Below are 18619 nucleotides of genomic sequence, written 5' to 3' on the forward strand. Positions count from 1 at the left end.
ATGGGCGACGCTCTGATGGCCGAGTTCAAGAAGGCCGCACCTTTCCTGAGGAAGTCAGACAAGGAGCGCCTGGAGGCCCAGACCCGACCATTTGACATCAAGACCGAGTGCTTCGTGGCAGACGATAAGGTGGAATATATGAAGGGGCAAATCCAGAGCAAAGATGGGGGGATGGTGACGGTGAAGAAGGAGGATGGGACAACAGCGACCGTGAAGGAGCTGGACGTCCACCCCCAGAACCCGCCGAAGTTTGATAAAATTGAAGACATGGCGATGTTCACGTTCCTCCACGAACCGGCGGTGCTGTTTAACCTCAAGGAGCGCTACGCCGCCTGGATGATCTACACCTACTCCGGGCTCTTCTGCGTCACCGTCAACCCCTACAAGTGGCTTCCCGTCTACGATGCGGAGGTGGTGGCAGCTTACAGGGGGAAGAAGAGGACTGAGGCTCCGCCTCACATTTTCTCCATCTCCGATAACGCCTACCAGTACATGCTGACTGACAGGGAGAACCAGTCCGTCCTTATCACCGGAGAATCCGGAGCCGGGAAGACTGTGAACACCAAGAGAGTCATCCAGTACTTTGCCAGCATCGCTGCAGTCGGCAAAAGAGACACAAGCAAGGGGACGCTGGAGGACCAGATCATCCAGGCCAACCCGGCGTTGGAGGCTTTCGGCAACGCCAAAACGCTGAGAAACGACAACTCGTCTCGTTTTGGAAAGTTTATCCGGATTCACTTCGGCATGAGTGGAAAGCTGTCGTCTGCCGACGTCGAGACTTACCTGCTGGAGAAGTCCCGGTGCACCTTTCAGCTCAAGGCTGAGAGGAACTACCACATCTTCTACCAGATCCTGTCCAATCAGAAGCCAGAGCTGCTGGACATGCTGCTGATCACCAACAACCCTTACGATTACTCCTACATCTCCCAAGGGGAGGTAACGGTCGCCTCCATCAACGACTCGGAGGAGCTGCTGGCCACCGACAGTGCCTTCGATGTGCTCGGCTTCACTCAGGAGGAGAAGATGGGCGTCTACAAGCTAACCGGTTCCATCATGCACTACGGCAACATGAAGTTCAAGCAGAAGCAGCGCGAGGAGCAGGCCGAGTCAGACGGGACGGAGGCTGCAGATAAAACCGCATACCTAATGGGGCTGAATTCTGCCGACGTTATCAAGGGGCTGTGTCATCCCAGAGTCAAGGTCGGAAATGAATTTGTCACCAAAGGACAAAGTGTGGACCAAGTCTACTACTCCCTTGGTGCTCTGGCTAAGTCAGTGTATGAGAAGATGTTTAACTGGATGGTGGTGAGGATCAACCACTCCCTGGAAACTAAACAGCCTCGTCAGTACTTCATAGGAGTGCTCGATATCGCTGGATTCGAGATCTTTGATTTCAACACTTTCGAGCAGCTGTGCATCAACTACACCAATGAGAAACTGCAACAGTTTTTCAACCATCACATGTTTGTTCTGGAACAAGAAGAGTACAAGAAGGAAGGCATTGATTGGGAGTTCATTGACTTTGGGATGGATTTACAGGCATGTATTGACCTCATTGAGAAGCCGCTGGGAATCCTGTCGATTCTGGAGGAGGAATGCATGTTTCCCAAAGCCAGTGACCAGACCTTCAAGTCCAAGCTCTACGATAATCACCTGGGAAAGAACAAGATGTTTGAGAAGCCGAGGGCTGCAAAGGGGAAAGCAGAGGCTCATTTTGCCCTGGTTCACTACGCTGGCACAGTAGACTACAACATCGGCAACTGGTTGGTAAAAAATAAAGACCCCTTGAATGAAACTGTGGTCGGACTTTACCAGAAATCCTCTCTGAAGCTGCTCAGTGTGCTGTTTTCAAGCTATTCAGGAACTGACGGCGGCGACAAACCAAGCGGCAAAGGAGCCAAGAAAAAAGGTTCCTCATTCCAGACTGTGTCGGCACTTCACAGGGAAAACCTGAACAAGCTGATGAACAACCTGAAGACCACACATCCTCACTTTGTCCGCTGTCTGATTCCTAATGAGAAGAAAACTCCAGGGGCCATGGACAACTGCCTGGTGATGCACCAGCTGCGCTGTAACGGTGTCTTGGAAGGCATCAGGATCTGCAGGAAGGGGTTCCCAAACAGGGTGCTCTACGGAGACTTCAAACAACGGTACAGGATTCTGAATGCCTCTGCCATCCCTGAAGGCCAGTTCATTGACTGCAAGAAGAGCGCAGAGAAGTTGCTGGGATCACTGGACATAGACCACACCCAGTACCGGTTCGGTCACACCAAAGTCTTCTTTAAAGCCGGTCTGCTGGGGACACTGGAGGAGATGCGTGATGAACAACTCTCTCGAATCATCACCAGGATTCAGGCTAATGCCCGGGCAATCCTTATGAGGGCAGAGTTCGCTAAGCTCGTGGAACGCAGAGACGCCCTGATGGTCATCCAGTGGAACCTTCGATCTTTTCTGGGAGTCAAAAACTGGCCCTGGATGAAGCTGTTCTTCAAGATCAAACCACTGCTGAAGAGCGCCGAGTCTGAGAAGGAGATGGCCAACATGAAGGATGAGTTCAACAAGCTGAAAGAAGCTCTGGAGAAATCAGAAGCACGACGGAAGGATCTAGAGGAGAAAATAGTGGCTCTTCTACAAGAGAAGAATGATCTGAGTCTGCATATTCAGTCTGAACAGGACACGCTGACGGACGCTGAAGAACGCTGTGAACAGCTTATAAAGAGCAAGATTCAACTGGAGGCCAAGCTGAAAGAGACGACCGAGAGACTGGAGGATGAAGAGGAGCTGAACGCAGATCTCATGGCTAAGAAACGGAAGCTTGAAGACGAATGCTCCGAGTTGAAGAAAGATATAGACGATCTGGAGGTGACATTGGCCAAGGTCGAGAAAGAGAAACACGCCACGGAGAATAAGGTGAAAAACCTGACCGAAGAGATGGCTTCCCAGGATGAAAACATCATGAAGCTCACCAAGGAGAAGAAGGCACTACAGGAGGCCCACCAGCAGACACTGGATGACCTTCAGAGTGAAGAAGACAAAGCCAATAGCCTAACCAAAGCCAAAGTTAAGTTGGAGCAACAAGTGGACGATCTGGAGGGCTCGTTGGAGCAGGAGAAGAAACTCAGGATGGACCTCGAGCGCTCAAAGAGGAAGTTCGAAGGAGACCTGAAACTGACTCAGGAGAGTTTGATGGACATAGAAAACGATAAGCAGCAGCTGGAGGAGAAACTGAAAAAAAAAGATTTCGAGATTGTCCAAATAACTTCAAGACTGGAAGATGAGCAGGTTGCTTCCGTTCAGCTCCAGAAGAAGCTGAAAGAAAACCAGGCGAGGATCGAGGAGCTGGAAGAGGAGCTGGATGCTGAGCGTGCAGTCCGGGCCAAAGTCGAGAAGCAGCGCTGCGATCTTTCCCGCGAGCTGGAGGACATCAGCGAGCGCCTGGAGGAGGCCGGCGGAGCAACATCAGCGCAGGTGGAGATGAACAAAAAGAGAGACGCTGAATTCCAGAAGCTGCGTAGGGAGCTGGAGGAATCTACGCTCCAACACGAGGCCACCGCCGCCTCCCTGAGGAAGAAACACGCCGACAGCGTCGCCGAACTGGGCGAACAGATTGACAACCTGCAGCGGGTGAAGCAGAAGCTGGAGAAGGAAAAGAGCGAGCTGAAGCTGGAGTTGGACGACTTGTCTTCTAACATGGAGAGTGTGGTGAAGGCCAAGTCAAATATTGAGAAGATGTGCCGCACGATGGAAGACAACATGAGCGAGTACAAGAGCAAATATGAGGAAACCCAGCGGTCCGTCAACGACCTGACTACCCAGAGGGCCAAGCTGCTCACGGAGAACGGAGAGTTTGGACGTCAGCTGGAGGAGAAGGAGTGTCTGATTTCACAGCTGACCAGAGGGAAGAACTCGTACAACCAGCAGGTAGAAGATCTCCGCAGACAGCTGGAAGAAGAAGTCAAGGCTAAGAACGCCCTCGCCCACGCGGTGCAGTCGGCTCGCCACGACTGCGATCTGCTCCGAGAGCAGTTTGAAGAGGAGCAGGAAGCCAAGGCCGAGCTGCAGAGAGCTCTGTCCAAATCCAACACCGAGGTCTCGGCGTGGAGGACCAAATATGAAACCGACGGAATCCAGCGAACAGAAGAACTGGAGGAAGCAAAGAAAAAGCTGGTTCAAAGACTGCAGGAGGCTGAGGAGGCCACCGAGGCCACAAATGCAAAGTGTTCGTCCCTTGAGAAGACCAAGCACCGCCTCCTAAATGAAATTGAAGACCTGATGCTGGACCTCGAGAAATCCAATGCCGCGTCTGCAGTCCTAGACAAAAAGCAGAGGGCCTTTGACAAAGTCATGGCGGAGTGGAAGCAGAAGTTTGAGGAGTCGCAGTGTGAGCTGGAGGCCTCTCAGAAGGAAGCTCGGTCTCTGAGCACTGAACTCTTCAAACTGAGGAACGCCTACGAGGAGTCTCTGGATCAACTCGAGACATTGAAGAGAGAGAACAAGAACCTCCAAGAGGAGATTTCTGATCTCACCAACCAGCTCGGGGAGGGCGGCAGGAGTGCTCACGAACTGGAGAAGATCCGGAAGCAGCTGGAGCAGGAAAAGGCAGAGCTCCAGTCAGCGCTCGAGGAGGCAGAAGGTTCTCTGGAGCACGAAGAGAGCAAGATCCTCCGAGCCCAGCTGGAGTTCAACCAAGTGAAGGCCGACGTAGAGCGCAAGCTGGCTGAAAAAGAGGAAGAAATGGAGCAGGCAAAGAGGAACTACCAGCGGACGCTCGAGTCGCTTCAGTCCTCTCTGGAATCTGAAACCAGGAGCCGCAACGAGGCCCTGAGGGTCAAGAAGAAGATGGATGGTGACCTCAACGAGATGGAGATCCAGCTCAGCCAAGCCAACAGGCAGGCGGCCGACGCCCAAAAACAGCTGAAGTGCCTCCAGGCGTTCCTGAAGGACTCTCAGCTGCAGCTAGACGACGCACAGCACAGCAACGATGACCTGAGGGAGAACATCGCTCTCCTGGAACGCAGGAATAACCTGATCCAGGCCGAGCTGGAGGACTTGAGGGCCGCGCTCGAGCAAACGGAGAGAAGTCGCAAACTGGCTGAACAGGAGCTGACAGACGTGACGGAGCGCATGCAGCTCCTGCACTCCCAGAACACTGGCCTGATTAACCAGAAGAAGAAGCACGAAGCGGACCTTGCGCACCTGCAGAACGAGGCGGAGGACGCCGTGCAGGAGAACCGCAATGCCGAGGAGAAGGCGAAGAAAGCCATCACGGACGCGGCCATGATGGCCGAGGAGCTGAAGAAGGAGCAGGACACCAGCGCCCATCTGGAGCGCATGAAGAAGAACATGGAGCAGACCATCAAAGACCTGCAGCACCGTCTGGACGAGGCCGAGCAGATCGCCATGAAGGGGGGCAAGAAGCAGCTCCAGAAACTGGAGGCTCGCATCAGAGAGCTGGAGAACGAGCTGGAGGCCGAACAGAGGATGGGAACTGAGTCCGTCAAGGGGGTCCGCAAGTACGAACGCCGCATCAAGGAGCTCACCTACCAGACTGAGGAGGACCGCAAGAACACGGCCCGCCTCCAGGACCTGGTGGACAAGCTGCAGCTGAAGGTCAAGTCCTACAAACACGCGGCAGAGGAGGCGGAGGAGGGAGCGAACGCCAACATGGCCAAACTACGCAAGCTGCAGCACGAGCTGGAGGAGGCCGAGGAGAGGGCCGACATCGCCGAGTCACAGGTGAACAAGCTGAGGGCGAAGACCAGGGACGGGTCCTCCAAGAAGGGTCTGGATGAGTGAGGAGACCCCAGAGAGTCCAGCAGCTACAGGTGTGTGAAGTTCATTAGTAACAACATGAAAAACATAATGCTAAAGGTCTGCTTACTGGCTTGTTATCGATGCAGCTCTGAGTCAGTGAGTCTGTTTTGATTGACAGGCGTTCCTACACCATGTGACCTGCACCCTGTGACCTGCACCATGTGACCTGCACCCTGGGACCTGCACCCTGTGACCTGCACCCTGGGACCTGCACCATGTGACTAATGAGGAACCACACAGGACCTGAAGCCGACAGAAACGGTTGTTTTATCAGCATATATAGTGGAAGTAGTGTTATATTCATTATTCTTTGTTCTTTTGGAGACGACAAGTTTTCAGTTCAAGATTCACTTTCTGATTTTTGTGAGTTTACTTTTAGAGACGATTAGTTTTCTTTTTTTATTATTGATGGTGTTTGTTTGTTTGTGAGGTTCAGGAACGTTAAAGAGAAACAGGAAGTCTGAAACAAAACTTTGCATTCTGTAATATTTCAAACTGAACTGTGACGAACATCAAAATGTAATAAAACACGATGAACATGAAGTCAATAGAAAGTCTTGTGTTTGTTTGTCTGGTGATCAAAGTGAACGTTTCTTTACAAGATAAAACATGTTTCTGGACCTTCAGATGAACTGGATCAAACTGGTCTGTCCTGTGTCTCCTGGTCTCCTTCTTTGATTGGTTTTAATGAGGGTTTATCAACAATAAACAAACGTTTTCTATTTTAAATCATCTGTTAAACAAAAGCTCTCTTCCAGCTCATGATGTCATTCTGTCCTTTCAAAATAAACTTCCGTCTTCACAGGAAGTGACGTTTGAGTCGAGTCGTAAGAGTAAAACGTACGTCGAAGAGACGTACGTTTTACTCTTACGACAAGTTTTAGGCAACAAAAAACACTTTGTTATAAAAAACATGTGAATGTGAGTTATTACATTTATGACATTTAATAGTAAATAAGTGAATATTAAACAATATAATTTAACTTAATGCTGCGCAAACTCAGAGTGATAGTAAAACATGTTGTAATAAATCTCACATTACAATTAAATATTTATTGATAAGGAACATTTCTGACAGATGTGACAAACCACTGACAGCTGCTGAGAATTTCAAAATAAAAACAGTAATTTTAAGTGTAATTAAATTAATATAAAATAAAATGATATAAAATAAAATAACATAAAATAACATAATATAAAATAACATAATATAATTTAATATAAAATAACATAAAATAAACACGTTGACGTAACAAACATTCACGTCACGAGAAAAAAAAAAAAAACGGTTCTTCAAATGAAATACTAAAGACGAGGCTTTTATTCTGATGACGTGATCCGGGAGCTTCCGGTCCGTGGTGAACTCGGTGGACTTGACGCATCTGGTCGATAAACCGCTGGATGAGTCCAGATGAAGATGGACCGGGATTCAGACCTCCTCCAGGATCAGGATCAGTGACCTCCAGACAGTCCTGAACCAGAACCAGAACCATGCGGGACCCGCAGAGCTGGACCCCCGAGAGACCAGCCACCTACACCGGGGACCAGAAGAAGCAGCTGGACCGGAAGTGGTTCCGACTGGCCACCGTGCTGGTCTACGTCCTGTCTGTCTCGCTGGCTGCGGGTCTCCTGGCGGTCTACTACGGCGTCATCTGGAGACCCACATCTGGACCGGGACGGACCGGGACCGGAAGCTCTGTGAACATGAACATGTGTTCCGGTAATAACTTTATTAACGGTCCCGGTACCGGACCAGAAGAACCCTCTCCCGTGGACCACCCCACCGGACCCTCCCTGGTCCGGACCACCACCGAACCCCCAGCTGTGACCGCAGCTGGGGATCCAACCTGGCGACACACCGGCCGCGGACCTGGACGGGTCCGGCATAGACGATCTCAGGGACGGTACCGGTGACCCTTTCAAAAATAAAATGTGACTTTATGTAACCTGTGGATTTAACATAGTTATGGGCGTTTATTGTTTATTGTACGACCAAGACCAGGTCTAGTGTCAGACCAGGACCTGAACTAGTCTCAGACAACAACCAGGCCTGGTCTCAGACCAGGACCTGAATTAGTCTCAGACTAGGACTAGGACCAGGTCTAGTGTCAGACCAGGATTTTACTTAAATGAATGTTGTCCGTATGTAAATGCTAAAGGTTGAAGCCCTTTAGTAAACCTCTTACTGTAAAATGTAACTTTCATACAGAAGAAGTAAATAAAACTGATCAAGAACCGTGTCAGTCTTCTCTGCACTTTAGAAGGACTAAGGTCCCTGAAGGACCCTGAAGGTCTGACGTGATGTGAAGAGTTAGTGCCGTGTGGAGTTCAGGGACCGTCTGTGAATCTCACCACAGGAAAGAAGAGACTCTGAACTATGATCCTGTTTACTTTAAACCTGATGACTGTTTCCCTGAATCCTCTCACTTTAAAACAATGACGTCATAAACCGGATGTTTCAAAACAAATATTTTGTACTTAAGTGACGACGAACTGAAAACAGACTTTATAATGTGTTAGCATGTGTTAGACATGCTAACACATTATATCCCATTCTAACACACGCTAACCCCTTCTAACACACGCTAACCCCTTCTAACCCATGCTAACCCCTTCTAACACATGCTAACACATGCTAACCCCTTCTAATCCATGCTGAGCCTTACCTGGTGAGTCCTACCAGGTGAGGGCTACCAGGTGAGGTCTACCAGGTGAGTCCTACCTGGTGAGTTCTACCAGGTGAGTCCTACCTGGTGAGACCTACCTGGTGAGTCCTACCAGGTGAGTCCTACCAGGTGAGTCCTACCAGGTGAGTCCTACCAGGTGAGTCCTACCTGGTGAGACCTACCTGGTGAGACCTACCTGGTGAGTCCTACCTGGTGAGTCCTACCAGGTGAGGGCTACCAGGTGAGGTCTACCAGGTGAGGTCTACCAGGTGAGTCCTACCTGGTGAGTCCTACCAGGTGAGTCCTACCAGGTGAGGGCTACCAGGTGAGTCCTACCAGGTGAGTCCTACCTGGTGAGTCCTACCAGGTGAGTCCTACCTGGTGAGTCCTACCAGGTGAGTCCTACCAGGTGAGTCCTACCAGGTGAGTCCTACCTGGTGAGTTCTACCAGGTGAGTCCTACCTGGTGAGACCTACCTGTTTCAGGGTCGTAGGCGTTGCCGATGTTTGTCGTCACCATCTTGAACAGCAGAGTGGTGTCGCTGTCAAACGGGCCCTGATGGGTCCACAGCTCAGTATTGACGAGGGATGCCGAGAACGCCACCTGAGATTTAGCTGCAGGGACACGGACAGGTTTCTATCAAACACAGGGACCTGGAGCCATGCTAACGTAAGCTAACAAATGCTAACTCATGCTAACACAGCTAACTATGCTAACACATGCTAACCCCTTCTAACACATGCTAAGTCATTCTAACTCATGCTAACACATTGTAACACATGCTAAACTCTGCTATCTATGCTAACCCCTTCTAACATATGCTAACCCATGCTAACAGCCTCCACTAGCTAAAGGTTTGTCCCTCCATCATCTCAGACCAGGCGCCTCGATGAGCGTCATCGCAGGTTAATGCCTTATTTCTAGCAATCGAGTGATCTGATTGGTGCTGATGCCGGTTTGAAGGGCCGGTGTGACTTACTGACATCTAGTGGCGAGTCTGCAGATTACAACTCCCTCTAGGACAGAGGTAATGAGAGCGGTCAAGTTTAAAATCCACGACGTTGTCCTCCTCGCTCCTCGAGACCTCCATACCATAATAACCCTCCTTCAGGTTTCACTCACCTCTCTATTCTTCACGCTCTCTCTCCAGTTTGTCCACTCTGGCAATCAGCTGCTGGACCAGGACTCTCACGTCTTCTTCTTCTGGGCCTTTCTCAGGGTTATGAATGAAGCCCAGGTTCTGAGCCCCAACCACAGCAGAGACCACCACCTCCAAGACCAGGACCCGGCTGGACACCATGCCGACTGTTGTTCTGAAAGCTCTGGACTGAGGACACAAAGTGTAACTTGAACGAGACTTTAACCTGAACAAACAATCAGATGATGATTAACCAGAGAGACTTTAGTCTGACTGTCAATGTCCTCTGAAGACCTGATCCACCAGAGAGACTTTAGTCTGACCGTCAGGGTCCTCTGGAGACCTGATCCACCAGAGATTTAAACCTATTTAATCTCTTCATCCCACTCTGCTTTATTGAGTTCTATTTTTAACGCACAAAGCTTCAGAGACAGAAGAACCAAACCTTCATAAAGCTTTTAGACCAACATCAGCTGCTAGAACTAGAACCTTTAAATAAAAACATCTGGTTCAGTTTCTGATCAGAGAAACGGGTTACGGAGGTTCCGTCTTCTTATAGCTGATGTTATTCAGTCTCTGCCTAACCTAACCGAACCTAAACTGAACCTGAACTAACCTAAAGTTAACTAACCGAAACTTAACCTAAATTACCTAAAGCTAACATACTAAACCTGACCTATCCTAATATGACCTAAACCTGAACTAAACCTAAACTAAACCTTCCCTTAAACCAAGTCGTCAGCCTAGAATCTACTGATTTACGTTGTCTGGATGTTTGTCCCCATAAGGAGGGTGAGTCCCCACAAAGTGACTGTGATAAAACACACACACAACCTTGTACTTCTATCTTTGTGAGGACCCTGGTTGACCTTTAACCCTTTAAACAGAGTTGAACCACTAAGATCTGTAACGGAGGACGGAAACAAAAACGGGTTGCAACCAGAACCAGGTGGACCCAGCGAGCACTGGTGGTTAGAACGCCTTGACGTTACGCACCTGAGAGACAGGAGGCAGGTGAGACAGGAGAGACAGGTGAGGCAGGAGACAGGTGAGGCATGAGAGACAGGTGAGGCATGAGAGACAGGTGAGGCATGAGACAGGAGAGACAGGGGAGACAGGTGAGGCAGAAGAGACAGGTGAGACTGGTGAGACAGGTGAGGCAGGAGAGGCAGGAGACAGGTGAGACAGGTGAGGCAGGAGACAGGTGAGGCATGAGAGACAGGAGACAGGTGAGGCATGAGAGACAGGTGAGGCAGGAGAGACAGGTGAGGCATGAGAGACAGGAGAGACAGGTGAGGCAGAAGAGACAGGTGAGGCAGAAGAGACAGGTGAGGCAGAAGAGACAGGTGAGGCAGAAGAGACAGGTGAGACAGGTGAGGCAGGAGAGGCAGGAGACAGGTGAGGCAGGAGACAGGTGAGACAGGTGAGGCATGAGAGACAGGTGAGGCAGGAGACAGGTGAGGCATGAGAGACAGGTGAGGCATGAGAGACAGGTGAGGCAGGAGAGACAGGTGAGGCATGAGAGACAGGAGAGACAGGGGAGACAGGTGAGGCAGAAGAGACAGGTGAGGCAGAAGAGACAGGTGAGACAGGTGAGGCAGGAGACAGGTGAGACAGAAGAGACAGGTGAGGCAGGTGAGACAGGTGAGGCAGGAGACTGGTGAGGCAGGAGACTGGTGAGACAGGTGAGGCAGGAGAGACAGGTGAGGCAGGAGAGACAGGTGAGGCATGAGAGACAGGTGAGACTGGTGAGACAGGTGAGGCATGAGAGACAGGTGAGGCAGGAGAGACAGGTGAGGCAGGTGAGGCAGGAGACTGGTGAGACAGGTGAGGCAGGTGAGACAGGAGAGACAGGTGAGGCAGGAGAGACAGGTGAGGCAGGAGACAGGTGAGGCAGGAGACAGGTGAGACAGGAGAGACAGGTGAGACAGGTGAGGCAGGAGAGACAGGTGAGGCAGGAGAGACAGGTGAGGCAGGAGAGACAGGAGAGACAGGTGAGGCAGGAGACAGGTGAGGCAGGAGAGACAGGTGAGGCAGGAGAAGCAGGTGAGGCAGGTGAGACAGGTGAGGCAGGAGACAGGTGAGACAGGTGAGGCAAGTGAGACAGGAGAGGCAGGTGAGACAGGAGAGGCAGGTGAGACAGGTGAGGCAGGAGACAGGTGAGGCAGGTGAGACAGGTGAGGCAGGAGGCAGGAGAGACAGGTGAGACAGGTGAGGCAGGAGAGACAGGTGAGGCAGGTGGGCACCAGGTGGACCGTCATTGGTCAGTTTGTTACAGGGCGAGAGCTGATTGGTAGAACAAACATCCATTAGTCTGTTTGAGAACCTTAAAGTAACAACTCTGATTGGTGGTGATGTCATCGTGCTGCAGGTGAGCAGAACTAGAGTCTCTGTAAACAAACTCAGAGCACAAATAACAACAACGATAATATTCATATCAACACTAATTATAATGATACAGATATAAATAATAATAATAATCATAATAAGAGGAGAAAACCGTGTTGTTGTCAAACAGAACTTGGTTTATTAGGAGCGAAATGTTCAGAATGTGTAGAACCCATGAAGACCTTCAACAGGAACCATTAAGAGGTTTTAGAAGGGTCCATACTGGTTCTGGACTAACTGTGTCTGTGTGCAGGTCAGGTCTGAACTGGTTTCAGCTGGTTCAGTACTGGTTTAGAACTAGTTCCTGTCCCCTCTAAAAGGGTTTTTGTAAACTTTAACTGGTTCAGGTTCTGAAAGAGTTTGTGGTGGATTTGAAATATGCGGTCTGGTTTCAGCTGGTTCAGTACTGGATTAGGCCTCGTTCAGGTTTATGAACTTTGTGTTTTTTTTGTGAAGCAGAAACAAAAAACAGTGAAAAACAACTTTACATGAATCATAAGGCAACAGATCCATCACAGTGTGATCCTCCAGGAGACCCAGGACCAGGACCGGGTTCTGGTCTCAGTCAATGAGGACCTGTTAAACCTGCTGGGTTTTCCTCTTCGGTTCAGCTTCACAAAAGGTCGTCACGAATATTTTGTGGTTTAACTGAGACCCCTTCCTGTAACGGGTCTGTGTGGTGGTTTAACTGAGACCCCTTCCTGTAACGGGTCTGTGTGGTGGTTTAACTGAGACCCCTTCCTGTAACGGGTCTGTGTGGTGGTTTAACTGAGACCCCTTCCTGTAACGGGTCTGTGTGGTGGTTTAACTGAGACCCCTTCCTGTAACGAGTCTGTGTGGTGGTTTGGATCCACCAGAACCGATCGAACCGAGGAAGAAAATCCACCAGGTTTAAAGAAGGCCGCTTAAAGTCCAAGTGGTCCGGCTCTCGGTGGTTCCTATGGGCTTGACCACCTCTGGTGTTCTCACTGTCCATCCCCCAGCATGCATCACTGTGAAGAAGACACTAGTGTTGTCACAGCAAAGGCACCAATCACAGAGCACGTACGGCCGATCAATGGTCACAAAGCTAAGAACCAAAGAGGACCGTGTTCACCAACTAGAACATGAAGAACTCATCGGGTTCCTCTTCAGAGAATGTCGACTCCAAACAGGAAGAGAACCTCCAAACAGGAAGTGAACTCTCCTCAGGTCTGTATCTGGACTCTAAAAGGCTCCATGTGGACTCTGAGAGTCCATGTGGACTCCACCTGATCCTAAACAAAGTCTTCGTTAACACTGCGAGCAACACGATCCTGAACCCAACAAGTCCAAACACAAAGGTCCATCTGAAAGCTCCCCTTTGGCTCCCCCTAGTGCTAAAACAAAGGTGTTGAGATCAGTTACAGAACATCACTCGTTAACTATTTGATGACTTGGTTCTGACTCGTCCAATGAGCACGTCTCTAGATTTACTTCTTTGGGTTCTTTTGGGACTTCAAGAACCATGAAAACAAGCATCATGTAAAGATATCCTGTGTACAAAACCCCACAGCTTCTTCATAAATATTAAAACTAATGTACATCTGGTTATCTGGTTAGCGAGTTAGCTGTGGACGGTGATCGTTTAACAGAAGTAGATTCAGACTTTTGAAAGAAACCTCATGACGTCCTGACCTTTTTTTGTTTCATCAAAGCTAACGAAGCAACCAATCAGCTCGCAGTGTGAATACCCGCTGAGGTTATTATGCATATACTTTAAAAAGTGCAGATTTGTCTTTTTTGGTGGTCAAGTGCATTAATTTGTTCTCACATTTATGGCTTTTTCTCTTTGTACCGAAACTGGTAGAAATGTGGCGGACGGGTCCGGATTGGTTCCTATAGTCTCTTGGTGTGCTTGGAGTTGTAGTGGCTCCTCATGTCTTTACGGAGGCGGAACTTCTCTCCGCAGACGCCGCAGATGTACAGGTGGACATCCATGTGTTTCTCCAGCTGCTCTCCGCCGGGGAAGATCTGGAAACACACCTGGCAGATGGTCTCCCCGGCCGACAGGTGCGAGATCATGTGGCGGACGTGGTCGTGTTTGAGGAAGGTTCCCTGGTCACAGACCGGACAGACGTAGCGCGCCATTCCTTTGTGCATGTCGGTGTGCAGGCGGAGCTGCCGCTCCCGCAGGAACTGCTTCCCGCAGGTCTGACAGGTGAACTGCTTCTCCTTGGTGTGGACGGTGTAGTGCTCCCGCAGGTGGCAGCGCTGGTAGAAACCTTTGCCGCAGATGCCGCAGAAGTGCTTGCGTCGGTGGTCCAGTTCACCGCCGCCCTCCTCCAGCAGCGCCGGGCGGAACAGCTCCTGGTCGTGGCAGGACAAGGCGTGCTCCAGCGCCGAGCTCTCGTTCTGGAACAGCGTGCCGCAGTGAGGGCAGGCCAGGTCGGAGGTCTCCATCAGACCCTCCTCCTCCATCATCCCCTGAGGCTCCTCCAGCAGGGACGCCTCGTCCTCCCCGTGGGAGTCAGAGTCACCGCCTTGGGATTCGCCGCAGCGCTCCGCATGCTCCTGGAGCTGGCGGCCTTTGATCAGCACCTGACCGCACCTCCCGCAGGCACAGATGTGGCCCATGTGGTTGGACAGGTAGTGGGCCGACTTGTCCTCCTCCGTCAGCAGAGCGCCACACAGTTCACAGGGTGCGCAGTCGGCGTCCTGCTTCTCGTCTTTGACCTTACGGAGCTTCGCAGGGATCCCTGAATCTTCACTGCTGGACATGTGGCCTTCGAACGGCTCGCTGCTGTGATCCAGACCCGAGATGCCGGGCTCTGGGTCGCGGTCTGATCCGGTTTTCGCCTTCTGCAGGTCTTTACGCGTAGCGTCGCCGAAACGCGCCCTACAGTCTCTGTTGCCGTGGTCGCCGACCCGGACCACCTCTATCTCAGGGAATACCCCTTCTTCTGGTTCCGTCTTGATGGAGATACTCCGGGTCGATCCGGGCTCGCCGGCTGTCCCGAGGTCGGAGTCAGACTTTGCTTCGGGCCAGTCGTCCTCACCTTTACAGATGACCCTGTGCTCCTCTATGCTCTCGGAAGCGGAGCTCTCGGCTTTACTGGAGTCGTTGTCACCTTCGGCGTTGCCTCTCGGCTGATGAAAGGCCTTCCGGTTGGTGCAGGTCAGGATGTGTTCGATCAGGAGTTTCTCGCAGCTGAAGACGAAGCCGCAGTCGTCGCAGGTGTAGGTGCGGCCAAATCGAGGACGGTCTTTGAGGGCCGAACTCCTGCCGCCGGGCCTCTTCCTCAAGTCACACGGCTGATCGACAAGTCCGTCCACCATCGGTGGCGCCGCTATCAGAGGAGTCACCACCACCTCCTCCGCCGCCACCACCACCGGTCTGCTGATGGTCGCCGGAACCACCGGGCGCCCGGCGGTGCTGCTGCTGCTGGCAGCTTTTGGTAGATGCTCCAACTCCGGTGCGGCAGGCCTCAGCTGCTCGTACATCCGGACTCCAAACATCATCTTCCCGCCGGCGGGGCAAGTGGAGGAGCTGGACGCAGAGGAGGCCGAGGAGGACGGGGTGAGGTTGGAGGTCCTGATGTCCCTGAGATCCTCCAACGAGTCTGGGATGTAGTACATCTGCAGGTACGCCATGGAGGCCTTGAGCTCCTCGAACTCGTAGCTGCCCACCGCGATGCGACCCAGGTACATGAGCTGCAGGATGAGGTCGAAGCACTCGGCGCTGATCTGCATGTTGCTGAGGTCCAGACGCCCGGCGCCCTGCTGCTGGTCCCGGATGAACATCATCCTGAAGTAGGAGCTGCAGGCCGCCAGCACGGCTTTGTGCGCCCGGAAGTAGATGTCACCGATGGCGATGAGGCAGTCGCACAGGAAGCCCCACTCACGCTGGTTATTGAGCTGCTGGAGGACGTGATCGCTGTGGCTCGGCCTCGCCATCGAACCTGTGACGACAAGGAGGTAAGTAGAGTACTTTATACTGTACTAGAGGTATATATTGTACTTTATACTGTACTACAGAGGTACATACAGTAGTTTATACTGTACTACAGAGGTACATATTGTACTAGAGGTATATATTGTACTTTATACTGTACTACAGAGGTACATACAGTAGTTTATACTGTACTACAGAGGTACATATTGTACTAGAGGTATATATTGTACTTTATACTGTACTACAGAGGTACATATTGTACTAGAGGTATATATTGTACTTTATACTGTACTACAGAGGTACATACAGTAGTTTATACTGTACTACAGAGGTACATATTGTACTAGAGGTATATATTGTACTTTATACTGTACTACAGCGGTACATACAGTAGTTTATACTGTACTACAGAGGTACATATTGTATTTATACTGTACTACAGAGGTAAATACAGTAGTTTATTCTGTACTACATAGGTAAGTATAGTACCTTATACTGTACTACAAATCAGAGGTATATATATATATATATATATATATATATATAGTACTTTATACTGTACTACAGGGGTAGATATAGTACTTTATACTGTACTACAGAGAGATATATATAGTACTTTATACTGTACTACAGAGGTATATATATCGTACTTTATACTGTAATAAAACTCAGAGGTACATATTGTACTTTTTACTGTAACTTACTACATCTCAGAGTTACATCTAGTACTTTATACTGTACTACATCAGGACCAGGGGTACCATGTTCTCTGGTTAGAGATCTAGGTCTAGATGTAGACCTGTTCTAGCTGTAGAACCCTGGTGCTATGGTTCTAGCTGTAGAACCAGGGTTCTAGCTGTAGAACCAGACTCTATAATAACAGACAGAAGGGAGAGGCCGGCCTCACGAGCTAAAATGGAGATTACAGCGGTTAGCCAAGTCAAGCTAACAGCGGCTAGCATCCACCACACCGGAAGTTACTGCGAGTTAAGCTACAAAATAATAGAGGATCCAGCTCGACGAGTAATAAAACAGACAAAACTGATTAACGGACTGCGTACTAGGGCACGCGCTAATTTACATCAACATGTGTTTAAATGAGTGAATAAACACGGTATGAACGGTCATTTTAATCTTTTCTACACTGAATAAACCGTTAATAATACATTAGTAAACAGTTAAACTGTTTGGTTAAATCTTTGCGCTACTGTTTAACTCAATATTATTATATTTCATTGTTTAGATCGTGAATTTTAATACTCAATGTTTTTAATTTTTTTTAATGTTACTTTGATTGCTTACCTGTGTCATATTGCTGCTGTAATAAGGTATCTATCTAATATCTTTACTACGCCCTTTACTTTGAAAACCTAGACCAGATGTGATAGACGTACATCCTGTTCGCTTGATGGCGCTCACTTATATCTCTTCTCCCGCAAACAGTCCCGCCGCCCCCGCACAGAGCACCGCGAGCACCGAGAGGCTCTTCTTACTTCACCTGGGAACCCGTTAAACTCACCGTGGGTAACCCCGGAGGAGACTCGGTGTGTTCGGGCAGACAGCTGAGACGAGGGACTCGGAGGACTCTTCTTCTTCTCCTCCTTCTCCTCCTCCTTCTTCTTCTACTTCTTCTTCTTCTCCTCCCGCAGGATGAAAGAACTTCCGCACAGACTGTCGCTCCGTCAACCAAACGCAACAGTGAGCGCGTTTAAAGAAGACAAAATAAGAGACTTCCGGTCAAATAGAACGGCCTTCAAAATAAACGTAATGAATAAAGATATTGATCAGGTTCTAGTTATTTTAATGATAAACCAACAGCACAGTTCCACGTGATCAGATTATATTATATATATATATATATATATATATATATATATATATATATTATATTTCACTGCAGACTTGCATCTGATTCACAAGCTGTGAAATCTAGAAATAAGATGTAATCTGTAAAATACTAATATATATAATATAAAATGCACATGTCTCTAATCTGACTTTTAATTTATGAAATAAAACAAATTATATTTTAGCTAATAAAGATATTTTTTTCTCTGCAGGTCGACTTTTCGATTCCTTTCAACATTATAAAATATATTTCTTATTGTAATAAACATGTTCTTGTTATCAGAACATTTATTTCCATTTCACAATATATATATATACACATGTATTAGCGGACAGTACACAGGCTACTGTGGGTCGTAGCCTACGCCAAACAAACAGTCAACATCGTTAACGTTCTCTAACATCCTTAACCATCTCTCCCGGTCCTGGACTAACTCGCCTGGTCCTGGACTAACTCGCCCGGTCCTGGACTAACTCTCCCGGTCCCTGGACTAACTCTCCCAGTTACCTGCACAAACAACAACCTCCCACAAGGCATGAGGCCTTCACTGACCTCCGTAAATGCCATAACCAATGTTAGATAACATCTTAGCAACAACAACTTTTCTGTAAACACAATAACACCTAACATAACAGGTTGACATATGTCACTCAGTCCGTTACAATATATATATATATATATATATATATATATTTTTTTTTATACAATTCTGTTTAATTTATTGTTATTACGAAATATCATACTTTGGAGTTTTTCTGGTCATAATAACATATCGTTTGATGTCATAATGTTCCTGAAACATTAATGTTTGATGTTATTTATGTTTAAATTCATTATTGGTTCTAAATGTT

The 18619-nt window shown here is 49.1% G+C and overlaps 2 protein-coding genes across 3 annotated transcripts; one reads left to right on the forward strand and one right to left on the reverse strand.

Annotated features, from left to right (window-relative positions):
* On the forward strand, window positions 1–5796 carry myh6 (myosin, heavy chain 6, cardiac muscle, alpha; the record flags this gene model as incomplete). The annotated part of the gene is made up of 1 exon (XM_079290770.1): window positions 1–5796. One exon carries the CDS (start codon window positions 1–3, stop codon window positions 5794–5796), a length of 5796 nt encoding a protein of 1931 aa, XP_079146896.1.
* Window positions 5797–7142: 1346 nt separating this feature from the next.
* On the reverse strand, window positions 7143–17566 carry zbtb1 (zinc finger and BTB domain containing 1). Of its 2 annotated transcripts, XR_013772865.1 has the most exons (5): window positions 17439–17566; window positions 13799–15926; window positions 9603–9807; window positions 8957–9094; window positions 7143–7510 (listed from the first exon to the last, which is right to left on the reverse strand). XR_013772865.1 is itself a non-coding variant. In XM_079290592.1 (2 exons), exon 2 carries the CDS (start codon window positions 15919–15921, stop codon window positions 13864–13866), a length of 2058 nt encoding a protein of 685 aa, XP_079146718.1. In that variant the 5' UTR covers window positions 15922–15926; window positions 17439–17566; the 3' UTR covers window positions 12160–13863. The 2 variants fall into 2 exon arrangements, 1 of the variants encoding a protein (XP_079146718.1); XM_079290592.1 differs by lacking the exons at window positions 7143–7510; window positions 8957–9094; window positions 9603–9807 and having other exon boundaries at window positions 12160–15926.
* Between the last annotated feature and the right edge of the window lie 1053 nt (window positions 17567–18619).

This window comes from Melanostigma gelatinosum (genome assembly GCF_949748355.1).
Source record: "Melanostigma gelatinosum genome assembly, chromosome: 19".
Classification (NCBI taxonomy): Eukaryota; Metazoa; Chordata; class Actinopteri; order Perciformes; family Zoarcidae; genus Melanostigma; species Melanostigma gelatinosum.

Bases quoted from the DNA above. Each gene is read 5' to 3' on its own strand.
- zbtb1 (XM_079290592.1), bottom strand. From the start codon at position 15,921: ATGGCGAGGCCGAGCCACAGCGATCACGTCCTCCAGCAGCTCAATAAC.